The 21,592-nt window shown below is 41.3% G+C and overlaps 1 protein-coding gene across 1 annotated transcript in view; it reads right to left on the bottom strand.

Annotated features, from left to right (window-relative positions):
- Window positions 1-21,194, bottom strand: part of LRRC56 (leucine rich repeat containing 56) — a 59,898-nt gene extending 38,704 nt beyond the window's left edge. Inside the window, exons 1-5 of the mRNA XM_042884578.1 lie at window positions 21,131-21,194; window positions 20,878-21,044; window positions 20,252-20,464; window positions 19,416-19,561; window positions 8,125-8,289 (exon numbers count right to left, since the gene is read on the bottom strand). Coding sequence (XP_042740512.1) covers window positions 8,125-8,289; window positions 19,416-19,460 — 210 coding nt within the window. The 5' untranslated portion in view covers window positions 19,461-19,561; window positions 20,252-20,464; window positions 20,878-21,044; window positions 21,131-21,194. The remainder of the gene's footprint in view (window positions 1-8,124; window positions 8,290-19,415; window positions 19,562-20,251; window positions 20,465-20,877; window positions 21,045-21,130) is intronic.
- Between the last annotated feature and the right edge of the window lie 398 nt (window positions 21,195-21,592).

Genomic DNA, 21,592 nt, shown 5'->3' with positions numbered 1-21,592 from the left:
ATAACCAAGATGTTATAATTGCAATATAATCAAAAGAGTAAGGCAAACAAGGATCACAAAAGAGAATAAGTAGAAGAGCTTACCCTTGGGTTGAGCTCACTAGAAGATATCAAAGAGGAGGATCTCCAGAAGAGATCCTTCCCCTCTGGTAGCCAGCTCTTAAATAGGTCCAGGAGGGGTGGAGCCTGGCTCCACCCCTTCCGGTAGCACAGGTGAATTGCCTTCACCTGTGCTCCTCTGGCTGACTCAAGGCTCACCTCAGGTGATCAATCAGAGGTTCAGGCCGTGACTCAGCAGTTGCCATACAGGCATCATATCAAGACCAGGGTTGATGAAACAGCTGAGCATCACTCTTTAAAAAAAAAAAACCTCACACCCTGTGTAAGGCTTTGAGTTAGATTCCTCAGAAACAGAATTATCCAAAGTCTTCACCTGCTTTCCAATCACCTTTCAGAAACCGTGCTTAAAATTATTGTCAATCTGAACTTTTAACTGATTTTAAGCTTCTGGCCTTCCTTGCCTTTACAGTAAGGCATAATAAACAAAGATCTAAGGCAAAAATACCCCAGACCTCAGCGGCATCCAGGAGTATGCTTTCTATCTCCAGACGCAGACTGCAGAAGAACTGTTTTGCTCCTTCAAAGGCAGTAAGCATGCCTACTATGGACAGCTTTCTTCCCCAAGTAAACATAAGGTGCTTTACTACAATCCGTATTTTGCAGTCATCCTTTTCAGCAGACAACACTATTTGTCAGGTAGCATGAGAGCATGTGAGAAATGAGAGCTAGCTGACATCCTGGCCCACATCCACACACTCAAATTGCTGGGTTTGGATGCAATCTCATTGTTATGAAAGGCAACTCCTTCTGACAAATACCTCCCTTGTCCATGTCCAAATAGCCTCAATAGCCCACTTTATTAAATAGAATATTGAATAGAAAGTGGTTCCAGAACAATAACCTTTGGGACATGCACTTTATCAGTAAAGCAGCAGAAGGCCCTGGCATCATGCGGAGCCTTTGCCTTTCTCCATTGCTCCCTTCAAACTATCCTTCCCCTTGCCACATCCCAGACAGCCTCCTTTCGCTACTCTGACCACAAGAGATGCACTTCTGCTTCTTGTCCTCCTCTTTCAGAATCAAAGAATAAAAGCCACACAAGGTTATATTTTCCTCTTCTAGATTTCCCTATTCTTTCTCTTCCCATATGGGGCTACCAGACTTTGTTCTCCTTTTCCTCTTCCAGATCCACCATTTGTTCTTTTCCCCCAGCTGAGAGATGAGCCACTTAATTCACCAACATTTTGTGCTGCAACAAGCAGAGTTGTGGCCCCAGCACTGTATAAGGTTGTTAACTGCCACCTCTGGCTCTTTGAACTATAGATAGCTGCTTGAAGCATATGTTAAACAAATGCACCAGACCCCATCTGTTCACAGTTCCCACTTCCCTTTGCCACTTTTCCAACAATCACCAGGAAAAGCACACTTTTTCCTGCTGAGGGAGTTCTTAGAGAGTTTGAAACTGACAGGCTGTGGAATGCAAAAGCCATCATACTATGTGAAAGTAACACAAAATGAGGATATGAGCTCATTACAAAGGCTCTAGAAGCACAAGGAGCCCAGGTGTGGCTGAGAGCTGGTTAGCAAGCAAAGGGTCAGGGCAGAAGTAGGTTCCTAGGGAGGAAAGCTGGGACACTCCTACTCCCTAGGCACCTTTCCTAGCATAATGGTGCAGACGGAGGGGGTCTCAGAAGTCACAACCACAATTCTGGCACCAAGAAAGGAGGGAGTAAAGGAAGGACATGGAAGCATTTAAAATAAGAAGATAATAAGGAAGATAATAAGGACCTTCCTTTTACGTTGCTGTTTGATATCAATGCACAGGAACCTTCAGCAAAGTTTAAAAGGAGGGATACACAGAAGGAATTTGACTGCTGTTAGGCTGTTAAAAAAAAAAATCAAAGCGAAACACACTGCCAAGGATGATCAGATTGGACAGAGGGACGTCTGGCGCTGTGTGGGTGACAAGCTGTGCTAAGGCACTATGCAGCCCTTCACTCCAAGGTTGTGCCAGCTCTAGGACAAGCTCCTGCCCTAGTTCAGGAGTGCCACTGTGGTGTCAAGTAATGGCTGTCTGCCCAAAACTCAAAAGGCTGTGCTGGCAGCCAGAGACGGGACTCCTGCCCGTGCCCCAGGAACGCTTACAGCCATGAAGGTGCTGTGCCATCTAGGGTTTCCTTCTGTTGTTTACAGCTGTAAAGCATACAAAAAGAGACCAAGGATCTCTTGGAGGCAGAGCTGGATTTACATCAGAAAGATGACCTGAAAAAGCTAATTATAATTCCAGGTTGACTGCTGGTTTCCAGAGAGGATTCTGCCTGCCACCTACCCACTGAGGTGGGTACTGGTTAGATAAAGGAGGCAGATGTTTTCTGAAGAACCAAACAGCAAAATCTTTCTTGCACATGATGTTCAAGAACATCGTCTGACAATCTTAAACCTTCTTATTTGGAAGAATAAATTCCTATGGAAAAGCACTACACAATTCCTTGAAGAATTAGTGATAAGTAAAAAAAAAAAGACAGCCAAAGTTCATTTTATGTTTTTACACCTCCTTTGAAAAAGAGTAAAACTATTTTTTCACAAGATCACACAAAAAACTATTGGCAGCTAGTTTAGCCAGTAGTTTAAGAAGCAACTCCATAACAGCTCACAAAGCACTCCCATCATGCAAAACGTCTGGCCAACACCTAACTGAAGAGCATGTGCCCATCTGGAAAGCTTCTTGTCAGTCAGAAGAGAAAAGCCACAAGCATTCTATAAAAAACTGCAAGTGCAATGCTTTTCTGTTCGTAGAGCTTCCCTATCTGGGAATGCTGGGAAAGTCACCTGGGGATACTGGGAAATCCGGTTTGAGTCCCACCTGCAACTCCCCGTGAATTCCTTAATTGGAAATAGTATCTGTGCAATTAAAGCTGGTGCATACAACTGATTTCTAGCTCCTCGCTGGATTTTTCACATGCTCCAAGAAAAGCAGAGCTGTTGCTGAAAAGCACATTGCACACAGCTGCCTGAGAAGCGTTTCCAGCTGTGCGCTCATTTTGCTGATGCTGGTTAATTTGGCTAGCACACGAATTCCTGAGCAGTGAGCTTATTTTCTTCTAATACCACACCTGTATGCAAATATCATTTTCATGTCTATTCATGCGTTCATTGCTTTTCACGGGGATTTTATTTCAGATTCCCAACCCAAGAATCATCTCCCCCTGCACAGGAAAATAACGCTGCTGCAAGGTGACAACTCCTATTTTTTCTAAGAAGAAAATTACAAGAACATTAACAAGGTTTGAAGTACTGGGATCTTCTCGGCTGGTATGAAAACAACAGTGAAGAAACGACTGAAGTTTAAATGGAACTGGATACTTCAGCAAAGATGCCTTTTTCCTCATGCTAAAGCTCCAAGTCACACTAACAGTTCTACATGCACAGATCCCAGTTTTGTCTCACCATCGCTGGCTCAGCTCCTCGCTGACCCATCCTGGGGATTCAAAGCACTGACGCTTTTCCTTTCTCAATTGCTAACCAGGATCTGATGCTACAGGCTGCTAAGAGCTCTCTCTCGTGGTATCATAAGCTTCAAAGGAAATGTGGGGCTTGGAACTATATGGGAGGTTTGGTGATTTCTCAGAAATAGCCTGTATCATTCCTACAGGAAGAAACACAAGCTCAGGTCCAACTCTCCTGAATTAATATGCACAATATCATAGATACACCAAGTTTTGCTTCAGACTTAAAGATTTACATTTCCCACACACAGATATACAAAACATACCACAGTATGAATTCCTGTTCCTAATCTAACAACTAGGTGCAGAGTAAGTGGCTGCATTTCAACATTGTGTCACTAAACACAGTTCAAGACTATTAAGTTAGTTAAGCAGCTGTTACTATATGCAAATGAAAATCTGTTTTTAATAAAAGGCATACATATGTGTGTAAGTATATGCATATAAATATATTCCTGACATGAAAATTTGAACATAAAACACCAGATGTTTATGTAGCAGGATATATATAAGCCTTCACTGGAGTAAAGGTTTTAATATTAGGATAAGAACATATCAAAGGAAAGCTCTGAAAGTAAATGAGGCTTTGTAACTACTTTCCTATTCACAGTATGCTTACTGCTATCTATCATCTCAAGCAATCTGATCTAATGCAGAAGCTAGCTGTGCTTTCAGTAGAAGATTGAACTAGAAGACCTCCAGAGGTCCCTTTGAACTTCTTTGGTTTTAAATCATTATAAACGGTTACCCAATTCTAGGCAAGGAATCAGAAGACCCAAATTAAATCAGTTATGCCCATCTCCTGACTCCACATATCACAAATTGTCAAGATTTTGCACCTGCTCCCTTGATCTCCAGTTTCTTCTCAGATTTATACAATTCACAACCGTGAGGAAAACTTTCTGCCAAGCAAAAAAGGAAGTGATTGAGACATTTCAATGTGAATCCAATCTGTTGTTCCAGGACCCTCCAAGATTTTCTTCTCCCCACGAGAACAAGCGCATACCATATGAAACATACCCTACAACAAAACTAAACACCACTTCCGAACACGTGTTCCCAAGTTTAGAAAGCATGATTTCTTGGAGCAGGATCAATAAACAGTGCAATGAGATGAACGTTGCCTTTCTTCTCTGAAGACCACATACAAATAATGGTGATAACAAAAGCTGAGGAACTGATTAGTTTTGAGAACACGACAATGTCTGGAAGATCATTTGTAAAATGAGTTTGTTCTGTGAATTTTATTGCTTGTTGTGCAAGTCAGAAAGAGGTTTTGTTTCCAAAATGCAAGCAGGAGGTAGGGGGGGGCTCAATGAATAAGAACTGGATTAAAGAAAGGTGAGACTCTGAATTTCAGGTCCACTTATTTGAAGGTAAATCTGTGTATTCCCCATTAAAATCTAGTTTTCAGAATAAAGAGAGAATGGGGAAGAATTTGTTCATGTTAACACTCTATAGCATATGATGACACATAAGCACAACACAAGCAAAGCCCAAAGAACAGAGCTGTAAACATTAAACAGGACATGTAAAAATGAAAAAGCAAAGACTACCTATTGATACAGATGAAGATTAAAGAGCATAACAGAAAATTGCTATCAATACTAGTGGAAAGAATAAAAAGAACAGCGAATGATACCAGCCCTAGCATCAAACACTTTCAACCTGTAGCTTAGATGAAGAGTAATCAAATGCAAAAGGACAAAGTGTGACATTACAGCAGGAGAGATTCTAGAAAGCAAAGAAAAAACACTGAAGATGATATTCACCTGAGCAGAATATGGAATCACAAAGGATTTCAAAGTGAACATTATGCTGGAATGAGGTCATAGAAAACCACAAAGCCCATAGAGAACAAGCACAAGATTTAAGCAAGGTGATAGCCTGATGTGAAGAGGAAGAGAATAGCAAGGGAGAGTTTTGGAGTAGTTGTCTGTCTCTTGTGCTATGGAGTTCAATAAGGCAAAAAAAAAAAAAAAAAGAAGAAGGGAAAAATAATAATAAAGAGGAAATTGTTTTTAGGCCAAATTCTCCTCTCTTTTGCAGGAAAAGAATTGTCAGACAACTGGAGAAAATGTGATGGAATACGAACACTATATCTTTTTGAGAGTCCTTAGTAATGGAGACTGCTAATGGAGAGTGATTTCATTAGTGAATGGAGACTGATCCCTCCAGAAAAAGGGCGCGTGCACGGATTCAGACAAGCTTGCAGGCTGCGATGCAAGGCACCCAATCTTTAAAGGTTCTGTACAGCAAGACCTTCAAGGCTTCCCCACACAAAAACAAACAAACAAACAACAAAAAAACTGCAAGGGCAAGGAGTAAAACTGAATACATATGTTGGAACAAAGAAAAAATGTATATATCTTGGAAAAATTCTCCTCAGTAATCTTCATCAGGTGTCAGAAATCTGTACAACACTGCAGAACTGGGGCCTATGTCCTTACCTTTATAGCATAACTTTAATAAGCTTGTATTTTAAAAACCTGTTCGTTCCTTCTTAGAGCCCTTCAGTGAATACAATTAATAACTTCTAAAATATTCACAGCTATTAGAAGACAAGCAAGAAGACATTGCAAGTGTGTTGATTCAAGCAGAAGAACCTTTCAGACCACTTGGTTATCAATGGCATGTGGTTCCTATACAAATAGGCACGTGATTGTTCTTCAGACTGAAGTGGTTGGACAGTATACCTATTTTTGCGTTTGAAAAAGCAGAAGTAAATCCATGGAAGCAGCAGTTTCAGTTTGATCAGTGTAAAGGTCAAAGAATAAATAAATTGGATATGTTATTAAAACAAGCCATAAGCACTGTTAATGTTTCCTTGACAATGTCATATAGTTTTTCCTCTCAACAGGAAGTATCTCAGCTATGCCAACACAAATGTCAGCTTCCAGAGCCAGGAGATAACTGCATCCAGAAAAATTAGTAGGACAGCATGCATCCATTTAAAAGAGTGAATTCCTTACAAATGTCAGTGCACATGATCTAAGAGTGGCAAGAGTCAAGATCAAGAATTCATTTATTATATGAATTATAAAGCTTTTCTTCCATTACTAAGAAAAATCTGGAACTGCTGGAGAATTTAACTTCTGATCTGTATAAAAATAAAATACAACAAAACAATGAAATGCAGTTTCTTGGGATATGGGTAGCATTGCCTTTCTGCCTATAACCGATCATGAACTAAAAGGTTCAGAAAGAGAAAAAAAACATACCAACTAAAGAGCTTCCTAGGGGTTTCATTCAGACTTTATTGAAATCAAAGGGCAGCTGTTTTGATTGCTCTAATGGGCTTCATTTCATATCCTAAGATAACAGACTAATCCGTGAGCTTCCCATTGGGCTTATAAAGGGTACAGAAGGCCACAAACATATTACTCTGGTCAAACTCCATATCAGGCTTTAAAAAAAGACTAATAAGTTGTCAGTGGTCGACAGGAACCAAAGGAAAGTAAATGGGGTAGATCACAAGGCCAAATATCAAATTTTATTTCCAGAAAGTTTAAAATATACCCTCTACAGAAAGTGATGTTCTTAGGAGAAGACTTGGGTACCACTGGAAGAGACATTCTGAGAACAAGTAGCTACCTAGGCTCCTGTGCATGGTCAAAACAGTGGTTGGCATATATTGAGAAAATCATGTAAACCTGCAGTCCGATGCGAGTTGGAACACGGCCCCTGCAGAACGTGAATGCACAGAGGATTATGGATGTGGAACACTGTCCTGCTCTCTGGGAGCATCTGAAGCACAGCCTTGCCCCCAGCTGTCTTCCACAGACTCCTACCCAGCTCTGTAACACAGAAAGCTGCACCTTCCTCCTTCTAACTTCTGCTCCTAGCTCTCTTTCCCTCCAACAGGAATAAGTGAGCTTATTTTCCCAGCTCTTAGCTCCCAAGGGATTTTACTCTTAATTAGTATTGAGCAAATATAGCACAATATACAACCAAGATCTCCTTCGCTGGAGATTTCAGCATGTTACTCTCATTCAAGAAGCTGCATGCCAAAAATCGCTTCCCTCTGGTCAAAAAGGGACACTGCTTTCAAAAGTGCTTTGAAAACTCACACTTTGATAAATGGAGGAAGTATTTATAACGCTTGCAGAATATTTTAGTTGGCTTCTTAGGAAGACAGAGGATTTCACTAATTCAGAACAAAAGTTAAGCTTTTTAAGTTATACTTTCAATCCGTAGAAAAGGTTCAAGTAAAAAGCTTTTTCTAATGCTAAGATTCAAGGTACTTCAGAAAGCTTTAATGAGATCTCTTTTAAATTATAATTACATTACCCCATGCACTTCACGCTGCTTCAAGAAAGTTGACAATAAAGACAGCAGCATTCACGCTGGCCATATTTTTGATATGAAACAAGGTGAAAGGACAAACATTTGATAAATTTCCATAAGACAGAATTCATTTTATGCAGAAGCCTAGCTGCCAGATATTCGATGCAACAATCTGCAATCATCACAAGGGCTGCTGGAAGGTTAAGCTAATACAGCACTTTATATGCCAGTTTCCTTCTTCTACTTCATTAAAAAGTTGGATATCAACTCACCAGTTTCCTGGGGGAAAGGTATTCATCCATAAGTAGTTCTCCATCATCTTTAATCAGTGGACTGGGATTTAGGTTACCTCGCCAACTCAAGTCAGTCACCCGAACTGTAGCTGAGGCTGGACGAGAAGCTCTGCCAGGATTCCACTTCAGGTCCTTCTTCATATGCTTTGGACAAAAGGATAATAAATAGTCTGATTTTTTTCCCTATGTTTATTATTTTCCCTTTAGCAAAAAATAATTTGACTCCTGGTGCAAGCTAGCAAGTAGCTATAAAGACAGAGGTTTTCCTAACCAGAAAAAAAACATTAAAAAAATCAGCACAATGCATCACGTAACATGCATTCTTCCTTTTCTTCATCTTCTAGAGCTAGTCACAGAATCATAATAGTTGGAAAAGACCTCTAAGATCATCTAGTCCAACTGTCCATTAACCACAAAGACTGCACATTAAACCTCATCCTTAAGTACCACATCTCCATGGTTCCTGAACACCTCCAGGGGCAGTGACTCCACTACCTCCCCATGGAATCTACTCCAACACTTCACCACTCTTTCTGAGAAGCCTTTCTAATATCCAGCCTGAACATCTGCCAATTCAACTTGAGGCCATTCACTCTCATTCTCTTGATGCTACCTGGGAGAAGAGGCCAATCTCAACCTCACCACAACCTCCTGTCAGGTTGTTGCAGAGGGCAATTAGGTCTCCCCTGAGCCTCCTCCAGACAGAACAATACCAGTTCCCTCAGCCACTCCTCATGAGGCTTGATGGAATCAAGTGTAAGACTTGACAGCCCTACCTCTATCAACTTACACTCTAAGCTTTTACAGCTGCACACCAATGGCTTTGTACAAGTTACTCAAGAACAGTAAACTCAGGACACTAATCCTCTCCAGTCTTCCCATTACACTCCTTGCCCTTCTCTGGCAGCTGAGAACTTCCCATTCAAACCAGCCTGCTTTCTACCTATATAGAAACTATCCTTATAGAAACTCAACTCACAGCAAAACTGCTGGGCTTCAGGGTTGAAGTGTGAGCATCAAGAGACATCGCTGCTTTTCTCCAGTCTCTGCCCCAAAGCAGCACGTATAGCAGCTGTATACATTTCCTGTCCTAAATTAAACATACTTGCACTGTTACTGACCGCCTACTGGATCATTCAGGCCACTGACTGACTGTTAGTTCTGACAGAAGTCTTTGGAAAATTAAAATATAATTTAAACAGATCTGCTTGTGAGTTAGGTGAGGAATTAAATCCAGATTTTAAAGACAAAACGCTTCAGAAGTGTGCATTCTTCAATTTCCAAATCTATTCCTTTTACAGAAATATTAACAGCTAACTTTGAAATATAAGAATAAGCACACGCTTACCAATTGCAGACAACAAGCAATCAGTTGTACCCAAATGGTACAAGCATCACTATGATTTATACAGCTATTTACTTCTACTTGGCAGCAATGAAGCATCACAGCTGGAAACGTTGCTGTATCAACAATAGGCTAGACTAGAGAAAAGCCTTCTCACTCAGCCATCAAACACCTGCAGCTTTCTCTGGTTCTCCACTGTGAGGCAATACCCATTCTTAGTGCTGGAAAAGTAATTAAATAATCAAGGTAATCATAACTGGCTGATAAAGCTTCACTGGCAGCTCAGACCTACCTTCACCTTCATACTAACAGTTAAACGTGGAAGTAATTTCAGGCAGGAAAAACAGAAGAAACTGACTGCTCAGCTGGCAATTTCAATTCAAGAAGAGAGGCTGGTGAGAGAGGTTTACATCAAAGGAACTCCTCATCTCCTCTTAATGCTCACATACAGTCAAAAGTCTTCATCTCGGCACAGGCAAGGGAAACATGAAAGACTCAGAGCAGCCAAAGAGAACAGCAGCTTCCCATTAAGAAGAAAATGGATCTCCCAGTACCAGACGTCTTAGCTTTTGGGAAAAAAATACCTAGCCTATTCATTTCTAACACCTGCTTCTTTCTCCAAATAATTCCAGAATTTCTAGGGTCCTTTCCTGTACGTTCCTTGGAGCGGGTCTTTATGATTTAGTCATTATATCGAGTTGTAACAATCATCCAAGGAAATTAAAAAACTTACATGATACAGAGGCCTTCTGGTGCTGACTGTATTTTTCTGATATTGCTTTTGCTCAAGAACTGACTTGGATTAGAGCATCTGCTAAACAAACACTGGAATACTTGCCAATCATAAAAGATTTGTTTGGGATCATGCGTAATACTGTTGATTCCTTCTAATTGAAGCAAGTATCATTCTTACCCAGAGATAATCCTGCATGTTACTGGAGCCAGGTGGATCAATACTCAGAAATTACTGATGTAACACCTGAGTACAAAACGCACGTAACAGCAAGACTGTGTAGATTAGGGCTGTAAAGAGTTAATACACTTGCATAAAACAAATTATTGTTCTCCTTCCTTCAGTCCATTGCTATTACACTTCAGAATGCTCTCCTATCTCTGAAATATGTGTTGATACAGCACTTATTTATGGTTTGACAAGCAGATCAATTTGTGGCTGAAGACCTGAAGTAACACTTCCAAATCTATATTTCCTGCTATCGATCCAGTGCTTGTAATTATTGTAACAACGGCATTGTAACAAGAGAAAAGTATTTTCATCAGAAATTTTCTGGGAAGGAATTGAGTTACTGTCAGCAAACAAAGCAAATCTTTTGAACATGCTTCCATGTTCGTGTAATGCAAAACTTTATCCAGAGAATTTCCTCCTGACTATGGATCAAAATAACATCTGCATTCTTTTTCTATAGCCCTCATTTTGAAGGAGTCCTAATAGTGAGGTGCCAACCTTGTATGAAAATCCACAAGCCTCCAAACCTCTGGCACGGTGTAGGAGCCAGAAGGGGTCTGGCACACCACGTGCCCTCCTGCAGATAGAGTCAGGCTGTACACCATTTTCAGTGCTGCCTGAGATGGTTAAAATACTTCCAGTAAAACCATCTCACCCACTCATTTATAATACTAATAAATAAATGAGAAATCTGTGGCTTTGTCAAACACACCGGCTAAAAAACCAGTGACCCAAAGTAGTGTTGGCCACAGGGAAGAGTGCACAGGAGACTGGAAAGATTTCATTGTCATTGAAGAGGTCTGAAAAGTAACCTGAACCTGAAGATTCATTCCACAGAATAGATGGCTGCATTGGATAAACTTTGAATATGTATGCAGAATGGTAATGCAGAACATTCCTGCAAGACTATGGGACTGAGAAGGATGAAAATTGATAGCACCAAAGAAAAACCTTCAAAGAAATCAGTGGGAAAGCAAAGCAACGCCAACAAGCAGTTTGGAGAGTCAGGGAAAGATTCAATAGTTGAAACAGAACGGATTTTGTCCTGCACATGAACACTGATAATAAAAGACTGAAAGAAATCAGCAGATTAATGTTTTCAGGATTTGCACTGGGGCTCTTGATTTAGCAGTCTCCTTCTTGCAGATAACTAGAAGCAGACAATTAGTGAGTGCAGGAGAAATCAATGACTACAGCAGCAAGATGGAAGATCTCAACTTTCTCTCCCCCAAAGTGAGTGCAATAACACTGACCATTACAGTTCACAGGCGTGTTGTGAAGCTTCATTAAAATCTGTACGACGCTTGCTTTCAACATGCTTAGAGTAACACTGCAACCAACATTCCCAAGGTCGAAGGAATATTAAGCATATTCAGTTTACCACTTGAAAGCCCCCAACAACAGTGTTGCAAGTTGTCACTCCTCTGGTGCCTTGGCACATTGCACTGAAGCCATCAGATTAGCCATCTGGCCCTTTTGCAATACCAAGCCAACTGTAAACCAAAAACAAATCAGTCTTTTACCATCTCTCAGAGCTCCCAAGAGTACCTCATAGCCCACGTGATTTCAGGCTGTATACTAGAAAACCAGGACAGTGGGTTTCTACCTGTCTTTTCTCTGCTTTGGCTTCCATAATTCCTCTTTCCCAACTCCTAGCAAGATTCTGTTAGTGATTTTAGGTTCTTCTAGCCCCAAACAAAGGAGGATGACATCTCATACAAAAACAAACCTCTACTCCCTTAGACCAGCTTCTAAGTCAGTATTCTGTCTTGGTCCTTGGCTACCCATGACGTCCCAATGCTCCTCTGTACAGTGTGTCATCTCAGGTAGGGTACTGCAATAACATCATTAGCCAAAACCTTCTCAGGAAGAAAAACATTTCAGAACCATCTGCCACTCCTTAATGAGAGGAAACTCATAGTGAAGACTTTGCTTTCAGTTGCCTTGTATTATGCAATTTTTCTTTAATCCAGATCCAGAGATAACAGTGGTGCCCATACTGTTACCACAAAGGATTTGTTGTTTATTAAGGATTTGACAAAGGTCTGGCTTATAATGGCCACTCACGGTTCCCTTTGGTCTCATAAGTATAACTCTGTGCAAGTGCACTACAGATAACCTCTTCTGGAAAATAACTACTTGGGCAGCTGGAATTTGCTATGATGTCATCAGGAAACTACTGTTACAATAATCCACTCCTGATGGCAAAAACAGTTCCTACTACTTCTATGCAATATAAAGCTTCCTGCAACACACCACTCTATTTTAGCAGGTGTGACTTTAATAAGTTGAAAAATAAAACATCTGACCTGATATTAACAGCAGTCTTTCATTTTTACATGGGTGATACTGTATTAATCTTCTGTTTTCATTAAACAGGAGGTGGTAAAATGCACTTCAATGCTGCTACAATAACAGTGGATCACAAAAACACTATAAAGAGCATTTATAAACATTCCACTTGTATGGGCCTTTATAAAAAAACTAAAGCTTTTATGAGAATGCTGAAATATCAAGGAGAATTCTCTTTCATAATAAAAAACATAATAAGAAATTCAATGACTTCTATGACATTGAATGACTCAAATGCTTACAGTAGCAGTTTTGTTTAACCCTTTGAGAAATTTGAGGCTTTGGGTCACAGAATGACCCGGGTTGGAAGGGACCTCAAGGATGATGAGCCTCCAAACTCCCACCACAGGCAGGGCCACCAACCTCCCCATTTAATACTAGACCAGGCTGCCCAGGGCCCCATCCAATCTGGCCTTGGACACCTCCAGGGATGGGGATCCACAACCTCTCTGGGCAGCCTGTTCCAGCACCTCACCACTCTCTGTAAAGAATTTCCCCCTGACACCCAACCTAAATCTTCCCTCCCTCAACTTCAAACCATTTCCCCTTGTCCTGCTGTTATCTACTCTTTCAAAGAGTTGATTCCCCTCCTGTTTGTAGGCTCCCTTTAGGTACTGAAAGGCTGCAGTGAGGTCACCCCACAGCCTTCTTTTCCCCCAGGCTGAACAAGCCCAGCTCACTCAGCCTGTCTTCACAGGGGAGATGCTCCAGCCCCTCGATCATCTTTATGGCCCTCCTCTGTACCCCCTCCAACAGCTCTGCCTTTCTTGTACTGGGGGCTCCAGAGCTGGACACAAACTCTCACACACTGCAAATGTATAGATTTTCCTCACTGTTTATCTTCTTTATGGAGTCATAGGTTGTAAGAGTGCCCGGTTATCCCTTGGTACTACATGTAAATTCTGCCCTGGATTTTCCACAAGCACGGTGGAGAAGCCTTACCATCAATGCCCCTCTCAGTCCCCAGGGAAAGCTCTTAGGTACTTCCTGATATTCATACTATTCCATACACTGAAAGCTGAGTTCAAACTTTGCTGTTCTCCAGAGATGCTGTGGTCCTACAGAAGAAAGCCCACGCTGCAAATCCAGCCCAGGCTTGAGACAACAGGCATTTCATGTTCTTACGAAATAGAGCAGTAATAAATAAAAAAGGCAATGCATTTAAATGCCACCAATTTCTCTTTTATACATCTATAAATTGTATGTATTAAAAGAGCAAGCTAGGTAATACTTTCCCACACCCTGCCAAGGAGGTTGTAAGGTGATGAGAAATGTTTATCATATATGCTGGAAATACTTCTATATTAAATCACTCTGAAACTAGCTTGACAAACGCTGTTCTGATAGCAGGATAAAAAGCAGATTGCTCCTTATTATACAAGCTGTTCTGTGTCAGAGAAACAATAAACTGAAGTCCATTCAATTGCTTTTATTTTTAGAGCACCATGGTGGGAAGGGATCAGTGGCAACTTCTACCAAGCTATAAACATTCATTGATACCTTGTGCGGTGCAGGTGCTATGAACTTCAATGAACATGGATTATCTAAATCCTTGGCTAAAATTGCAAGATGCCACAGAGATAGGCTTTTCCTGAGGCAGGCTTCCTGCTGCAAGAAAATGTCTCAGGAGGCTTCCTTCTGATTTCTGCCCTCACTCTTCACCAGCATGAGCATAAGACGAGAAAAACAGGGAGTAGGATGTAACAATACTATATGAGCAATGGAAGTTATAGGAACACACAGCTCCAGGGTGCCTGTGACTTTGCTGCCCAACGGTCTCCTATGATACTACCTTAAATGTAACAGATATCTCTGGAGCCAAAGATAGGGGAAAATATATTTCTACGCTGTCCTCACCGTTATAGTCTCAGCTTTGTTAAAATAAAAAGTATTCAACTGTAACATTATTCTTTCCGACTATTCCCAAGGCATAGATATTAATTTGAACTATAGCACCAGCTTAATGAAGTCTTCTGTAAGAAAACACTTAATATTCTTCTCTTTGGATCTTACTTCCAATATTCTCTTTACTTCAGAAGACAGAATGTGTAGGTAAGTACACCCTCACTGGATGAATTAAGATTTGATCTCATGTTTAATACTCCATTGGTTGTCCTAATATCTACTGCATATCCTGTAATCTTTAAAGGACAATTTAAAGAACACAAGCAATTATTTTTTCTAAAATGCCAGCCAGGTCATTTACCTTTCTAGCACTTAAAAGGACCAGTATTCTCATTACAAGTAAGTATTCAACAGTTCTTTAAAATGCAGACAGTAGACATGTTATATAGCTATGATGCTCTGAGGACAAAACCAGCAAGGTTTTGTAAAGACAGTAGTATTTTAAGATCAGTGCATGCAGTTGAGAATCCTAACAAGATAAACTCCCTTCATGTCACAGGCACCCATTCATGTGCTTACATGCTCTGCAAGCTCAGAAAGGAAAATCTAACTCAGCACCATAGTCTTAAGGCTCTAATCCTGAAAAAACTTATTTGCATAAGTAACTTTCCACATAGTGAACAGGAGGATTACACGAGTACAAAGTTCATCACTTGGCTAATCCCAGATAGAATCAAAGAATCACTATGGTTAGAAAAGACCAAGATCCTCTACTCCAACCATCAACCTATCCTACCATGCTTGCTAAGCATGTCCCTCAGAGCCGCATCTGCCTTTTTCTTGAACAGCTTTCCTCGAACAGTAGAAGCATCTACTGACATCATTTAAAATACCAATATAGGCATTTTGAAGAGGACCCCAAAACAAGTATTTCCTCTTCATGACATCTCTACAAGATGTGGTCTACAACAGTGCTAAAGCTTTCTGCTCTTCATCAGCCACATCTCATTTAATAAGTGTTTAGTTAACACCAAGGCCCGTAGGCAAGGGCTCATATCAAAGTATCAGTTGTCCAAGTTGTTTCTTCTTCAGTTCCTGATTTGACTAAGATGACTTAAAAATACAAATCCCAGCATACTCTGTCTGAGCTGGGCTGAAGAAAGGCAGCCAGCCAATTCTCAGAGCCTCAGAGCAGCACTGCACATCCTTCAGCCAGTCTGTATTCAAGTCTGAGTACATTGGAACAAAGATGACCTTCAGGAAGCACTCCTCTTAAGATGTTTATTTACCTGAGGCCAACACTGACTCTGCGTAGCCTGCACCATATATTCAGAAAGTCAGAAGCAGGATGAAACCCTATTTTCAAGGAAGGAATAAAAAAGAATAAACAAAATCTGAGTGTCTCATAAAAAAAATTCATCACCCAAGGAACAGTCTCACTGGGTCAGTGCCAGTGGGTGAGGTCTTCAGACATATTCTTTTACTACTGTAAAGTTTTACCTTCTTAGTAAAAATAAAGTTTTTGTCAGCGATTGAATGAACATTTCTCAAATGATTTGTCTCAATCCTGCCATATTCTGCTGGAAGTCATGTTGCACAAAGAGTCTGAAATCAGCTCTCAGCAGCTGCAAAAGATTAAAGCATCAATTTTTACGCCCTGTATAGACATAAGATTTCACTAAATTAAAAAAAAATCATATACAAGGTGGTGTCAGTTGCTGCAAAGACAGGGGACGCTATTAAATAGAAGTACCCCATCATTGCTTAGTTTTTGCTATAGGAGCTGCCCTAATTATCCTTTCCTGTTACACGCATGCAACAAAAACAAAAAAACACCAACAACCAACCAACCTTCTCACCTTACATAAATACAGCTCTTAAACTAGCCTTGCTGCCTTTGTCTGGGCCTTAAAGCAAGAGACATTCACACCAGTCGATCCTGTCCCACTGTTTTTTCTCTAACACATTCTCCATTTTCCCCTGTATATCCAAAGGCCTTGCAGGCTTTCTCCATTTGTTAGAATAAAAACACCACAGTGCTGCTGTTTTCTGTGACAGAGGTCTCAGAGATGCATCCACTAGTGTCTGCCTGCACAGATTAATGCAGTACCAAGGACCAAGCTTACAACATTGCTGCTCATTCTCAGACTGTTGTAACTCACAGACTCAGAGCTATGTGACAGCCTAAAGCTGCAGAAAAGAAATGCTTGGCGTTTTTTATTTAAGCACATTTTTAGCATCCACCATTCAGAAGCGTTCCTAAATTCCATCCAAGAAATGGACTACTGCTGCACTACATTTATGAGCCTTTTGAAATCCAAACTTCTCTGCAGAATGAAAATGCATCACATAAAGCATTTCTGCATTTCAAAGTGCTCTGTTGTCCCCAAACAATTTTCAGTCCATTCTATTAGATAATTAAGCCATTTAAACCAAGAGATTTCATGACCCGCAAAGCCATTTGAAAAGTCATTTTCAGTGCTGGGATGTTGCTAACTTCCAGAATGGTGCTCACATGGGATATATAAATAAAAATAGACTAGTTCTGGTTTAACTCATAGGAAAATACCAAACAGTGCACAGGAGCTTATTTAGTAACAGACACCCCCAAGATTTTAGCAAGGCCTGACAACTTACAGTGAAAAGAACTTTATGAAATCACTTAACACAACCTGTTTGTTAGTGTAATAACTGTCATGCTGGGTCAAGGCAGAGGGCCAGCTCGCTACTGCAGACGAAAACAGATGCTTAAAAAAGCAGGATCAGACACAGAATAGTTCAAAGCAATCCTTCCTCTGACACGCTGTCCTCATTTCTGGACATCTGCTACTTAGTTACATCCTGAGAAAAAGGTGTGTTGTATTTGACAGCCATGGTTGATAAACAAGGAATCAATTATTTGTCACATCTTAAGACAAGCAGTGGTATTACCCAACAGAAAAGGATTATCAGGAAGCAGTTTTTAAAAAGGAGATGTACTTTCGCAAGGTATTGGGTTAAATTGTAGAATGCACTGCCATAGGTTGCTGTGAAGGCTAAAACTATAAATGAGGTGAAAATGGTTAGACACAATTATGGACGATCCATCCATCCACAGCATTCATTAATTTTTTTTTTTTTTTTTTTTTTTTTGCATCATCTCCTTTCCATCTCTTTTTCTAGATGAAGAATCTCATTTGATTTTGTCTCTTTCCCAAGAAATGGAACAAAGATGAGAAATGGAAACAATTTCAGTTCTGACATTTACTTTTCCAGGACGGTCAGAACTGCACATAAGATTCAAGATAGGGGCACAGAGAAAGTAAATGAATTTATACTGTTTTCAATTTTTATTTATTTATTTTTTGTAAGAGTTTTAACATTTTCTGACCAGCTATGAGATGATATTTTCAGAGAACTGCCACAGCAGCTTGTCTTTCTCAGGAAGAAATAATTTATTTAAAGCCTTTCATTCTATATACTCCCCACCTCCCCCTCCATATTCATTGCTTTGAATTTGGATGGATTCTCTACTAAAACAAAACAAAACCACACCCAAACATTACTTATGCTAGTCACATAAAAAAAGAGAAGTCAAAGTCATGTTAGAACTCAATGCTAACAAAATTAAATGAAAACTCACGATGCAAAAACTGTAGGATAAACAGCGTTACATTTCAAATACTTCACTATGTGAGGTACTGCAATGGAACAAAAAGGCTCTTGGAATTTATTTCTATTGTTTAAATCAGATAATGCTGCTTTGAATGGCCAGCATCAGCCATCTTTTACTTCAAACACAGATAAATTAGCCTTCATTACATCCATCATGGCAAATTTGACATTCTGGTTTGTACTACAGCAAGTACTTGTGGCCCAACTGATATAAAGTGGGTTGTGCTGACAGCTTAGGAATCTACAGAAGGGATACAAACACCATTTCAGTGGCAAATTAAAGTTACTCATTCATTTCTGTGAGAAGCTCATGAGTTTTCCAACTTGAAAATAACTTATTCATAGTTCATCCCAAGCAAATGTTACACTATTCACATTGGTAACGAACCTGGCAATTCCAAATGTGTGATACATTAAATAATGATAGTATTTAACAGAATTAAATTTTGTACTACTTCAAACTTGGAAAGTAAGCACATTACCGTGACCCTGAGGATCTTCAGTTAAATAAGCATGCACAGACACTAATAATAAGATGAAATCAGTCTAGTTTGATGCTAACTCACATTTGGTCTCATATCACATCGGAATCCTGTTTTCACATAGAAACAGGTCCCTAGAGCTGAGGTAAAGCAAGCTGCTGACATCACAGGCCACAGACAAAGCCCGATGTTCTCTCTCCCACTGACGGTAGTATACGACTGAACTAAGAAACTGCCACAGATGGATGTATCCATTTATCAAATCTTCTGAGATAAGAGCTCCAAGAACACAGTAGGACAGAACAGACACAAGTTCCCACTTTTAGCCAGCTGAGAAGCCTGGGGCACCCATGGCTCTTACACCACTTCGCACAAGTAATGGCATACATTGCCCAAAGTTCCATCTCCCTGCCCACGTTCTCAGTATTAAAGCCAAGAGAGAGCACATATAGGCCAGAAAAAGCATAGTAAAAAAACAATTAATGACAGCAACTCTGAGCTCTGACATGTCTGAATGCTGCACTTTTTTTAACTCAAGTTCTTTAGGCAAATTCTTTAAATTGGACCAAACCACATCAAATAGAAATCTAAGACATTTTAGTCACTTGTGCCTTTTCAATTAATTCACCTTTTCTTCCAGCAGTGCTGCTGTTCTGCCCCTTCCTCTTTCCATCCTTCTGCTATAGAGATTTTCATTTACTAGTCATTCATCTCCATTTATCTTCAATGATGCATTTGCCCACAGTGCAATTTCTTGTGTGATTCCTCCATAACCTGCTTAAAAAACAAACAAAAACAAACAGTAAGAACAAAGCCTTCAAATGAAACCTCCGCAGGCTCTGAGCATTCCACAATAAGAAAGTACTACTTCATCAGCTGTAACAACACATATTCATGATCAGTAGGTCTTGAAGATGTAACAGTACACGTAGAATCACAGAACTGTTACTGTTGGAAAAGATTCTACGCTTGCCAAGTCCAACCCCCAGTCCGACTCCACTGTAACCCTCAGTGCCACATCTGCCCTTTCCTTGTACACCTCCAGGGATGGTGACTGCACCGTCTCCCTGGGCAGCCTGTGCTGCTGCATCACCACTCATTTGGAGAAGAAACGTTCCCTAATACCCAACCCGAACCTCCTCTGGCACAGCTTGAGGCCATTCCCTCTCATCCTACTGCTGTTACCTGGGAGAATAGCCCCCTATCTGGCCACAACCTGTCCTTTCAAGCAGTTGTAGAGTGGCAGTACAGCCTAGCAGAGCTGAACAGTTTCCAGAGGGAAACACGAGTGTGTGAAAGACTGATATAGAAGAATCCACATATATGCAAAAATAAGGTATTTGCTGAATTTGCTGAAAAGGTATTTACTTGGTAATCACTTCATGGGCTTTAAGAATTAGCTGAGGCTACATTACAACAGTAAAAGGTTAAAAGTACATTTGATTAATACATCTTCATACTCACCAGAAAATTTTGAACGGGATGGAAAACTCTGAGATGAACAGGAGCGTTCACATGGTGAAATAATGGAGTTTTCCACGAGCACGGTGCAGGCCAGGTGCATGACCACGGGCAAGCGGGCTGGTGAGATTGCTCAGGACAGGCAACCGCCCGCTAACGCGGCGCCCGCGGCTCCCACAAACACACTGGCGCCTCCGGGCTGCCACCAGCTGCTCCCTGCGAGAGACCGGGGCACGAAGAAATGCTCCCAGCAACAGAAACCGGCCGCCACAGGGCCCGAACGGCTCCCACCTGCGGCCGAGTAGGCCCCAGTTACCCGGCAACGGCCGCCACCACGGGGCAGCCCCGGCCTCCCTCCGCCGCCCCGCCCCGCCGCGACGCGCCGTGCCCGCCGGCTGGCGACCGGCTGCGGCATGATGGGCACTGAGGGAAGGAGAGCTCCGCGTGTTCCCTGAAGCGAGGGATCCTGGCTGAACGGAGCCCTAGGGATGGTTGCAGGGCAAGGAGAGCTGTGCAGGAAACAGCTTGAGGCAGAGGCGGTACAGCTTTGTTAGTAGCAAGAGCAGAACTTGCACTGTTGGCTCATCACTTGGCTACACGAGCAGCAACATGCTTGTCCCATTCATCACCTCCTGTTGGGGAGCACTATGGCATCATTCCAGTTCTTCTTCTCCGTTCAACCCCTGGTGTGAATCAAGAACACTTAGTGATTTCAGGAGGTTGGGAGCTTCTGGGACGTCCCCAAGCAGGCCACCTGGATGTTCCACTGACCTCCTGTTACAATTGGAAACATTAACTTGGTGGAAGGGCCATATAGGAGAGTAACATCAAAAGAACTAGCATAGATGAGAAGGTATTTCAAAGGAAAATAAAGGCACTCACCGGTGTCCTAAGAGCTAGGCTTACAGAAAAGACTCCACGAGGAAGAGATCCCCAACCAGAGATGCTTCCCCAGTACTGGTCAGCCTGTAAATGAGGTCTAAGAGGAGTCACGAGATGAATTGCCTTCACCTGTGCTCCCACAGCTGACCGGGTCATCCTCAGGTGCTCAATCAGTGGTTCAGGCTGTGACCCAACAGTTCCCATACACTTCCTGAAGCAAATCTTCATCCCATCTATGTTAGGCAAGATGGTCTGTTTCTGCTCAGCTAAAAGCTTGGGCATGAAGACATGGAGCCATCACTGCTACATACACCCCCAGCATAGACAGGCCAGCATACAGGATTCAGTTTGTGGAGCTCAGCAGCTCACTGGGCATCTGCAGAGCCATATAAACTAAGCACACAACAGCCCTTCCATCTCTGAACCAAACTTGTTTACTTTCCCTTAATGTGATTGATTTTA

The sequence above is a fragment of the Lagopus leucura genome, unplaced genomic scaffold (assembly GCF_019238085.1).
Source record: "Lagopus leucura isolate 7727_CA_CO unplaced genomic scaffold, USGS_WTPT01 Super-Scaffold_100044, whole genome shotgun sequence".
In the NCBI taxonomy this organism is placed as follows: Eukaryota; Metazoa; Chordata; class Aves; order Galliformes; family Phasianidae; genus Lagopus; species Lagopus leucura.
Note: the sequence above shows the minus strand (reverse complement) of the source record. Positions and strands in the feature narration are given on the sequence as shown.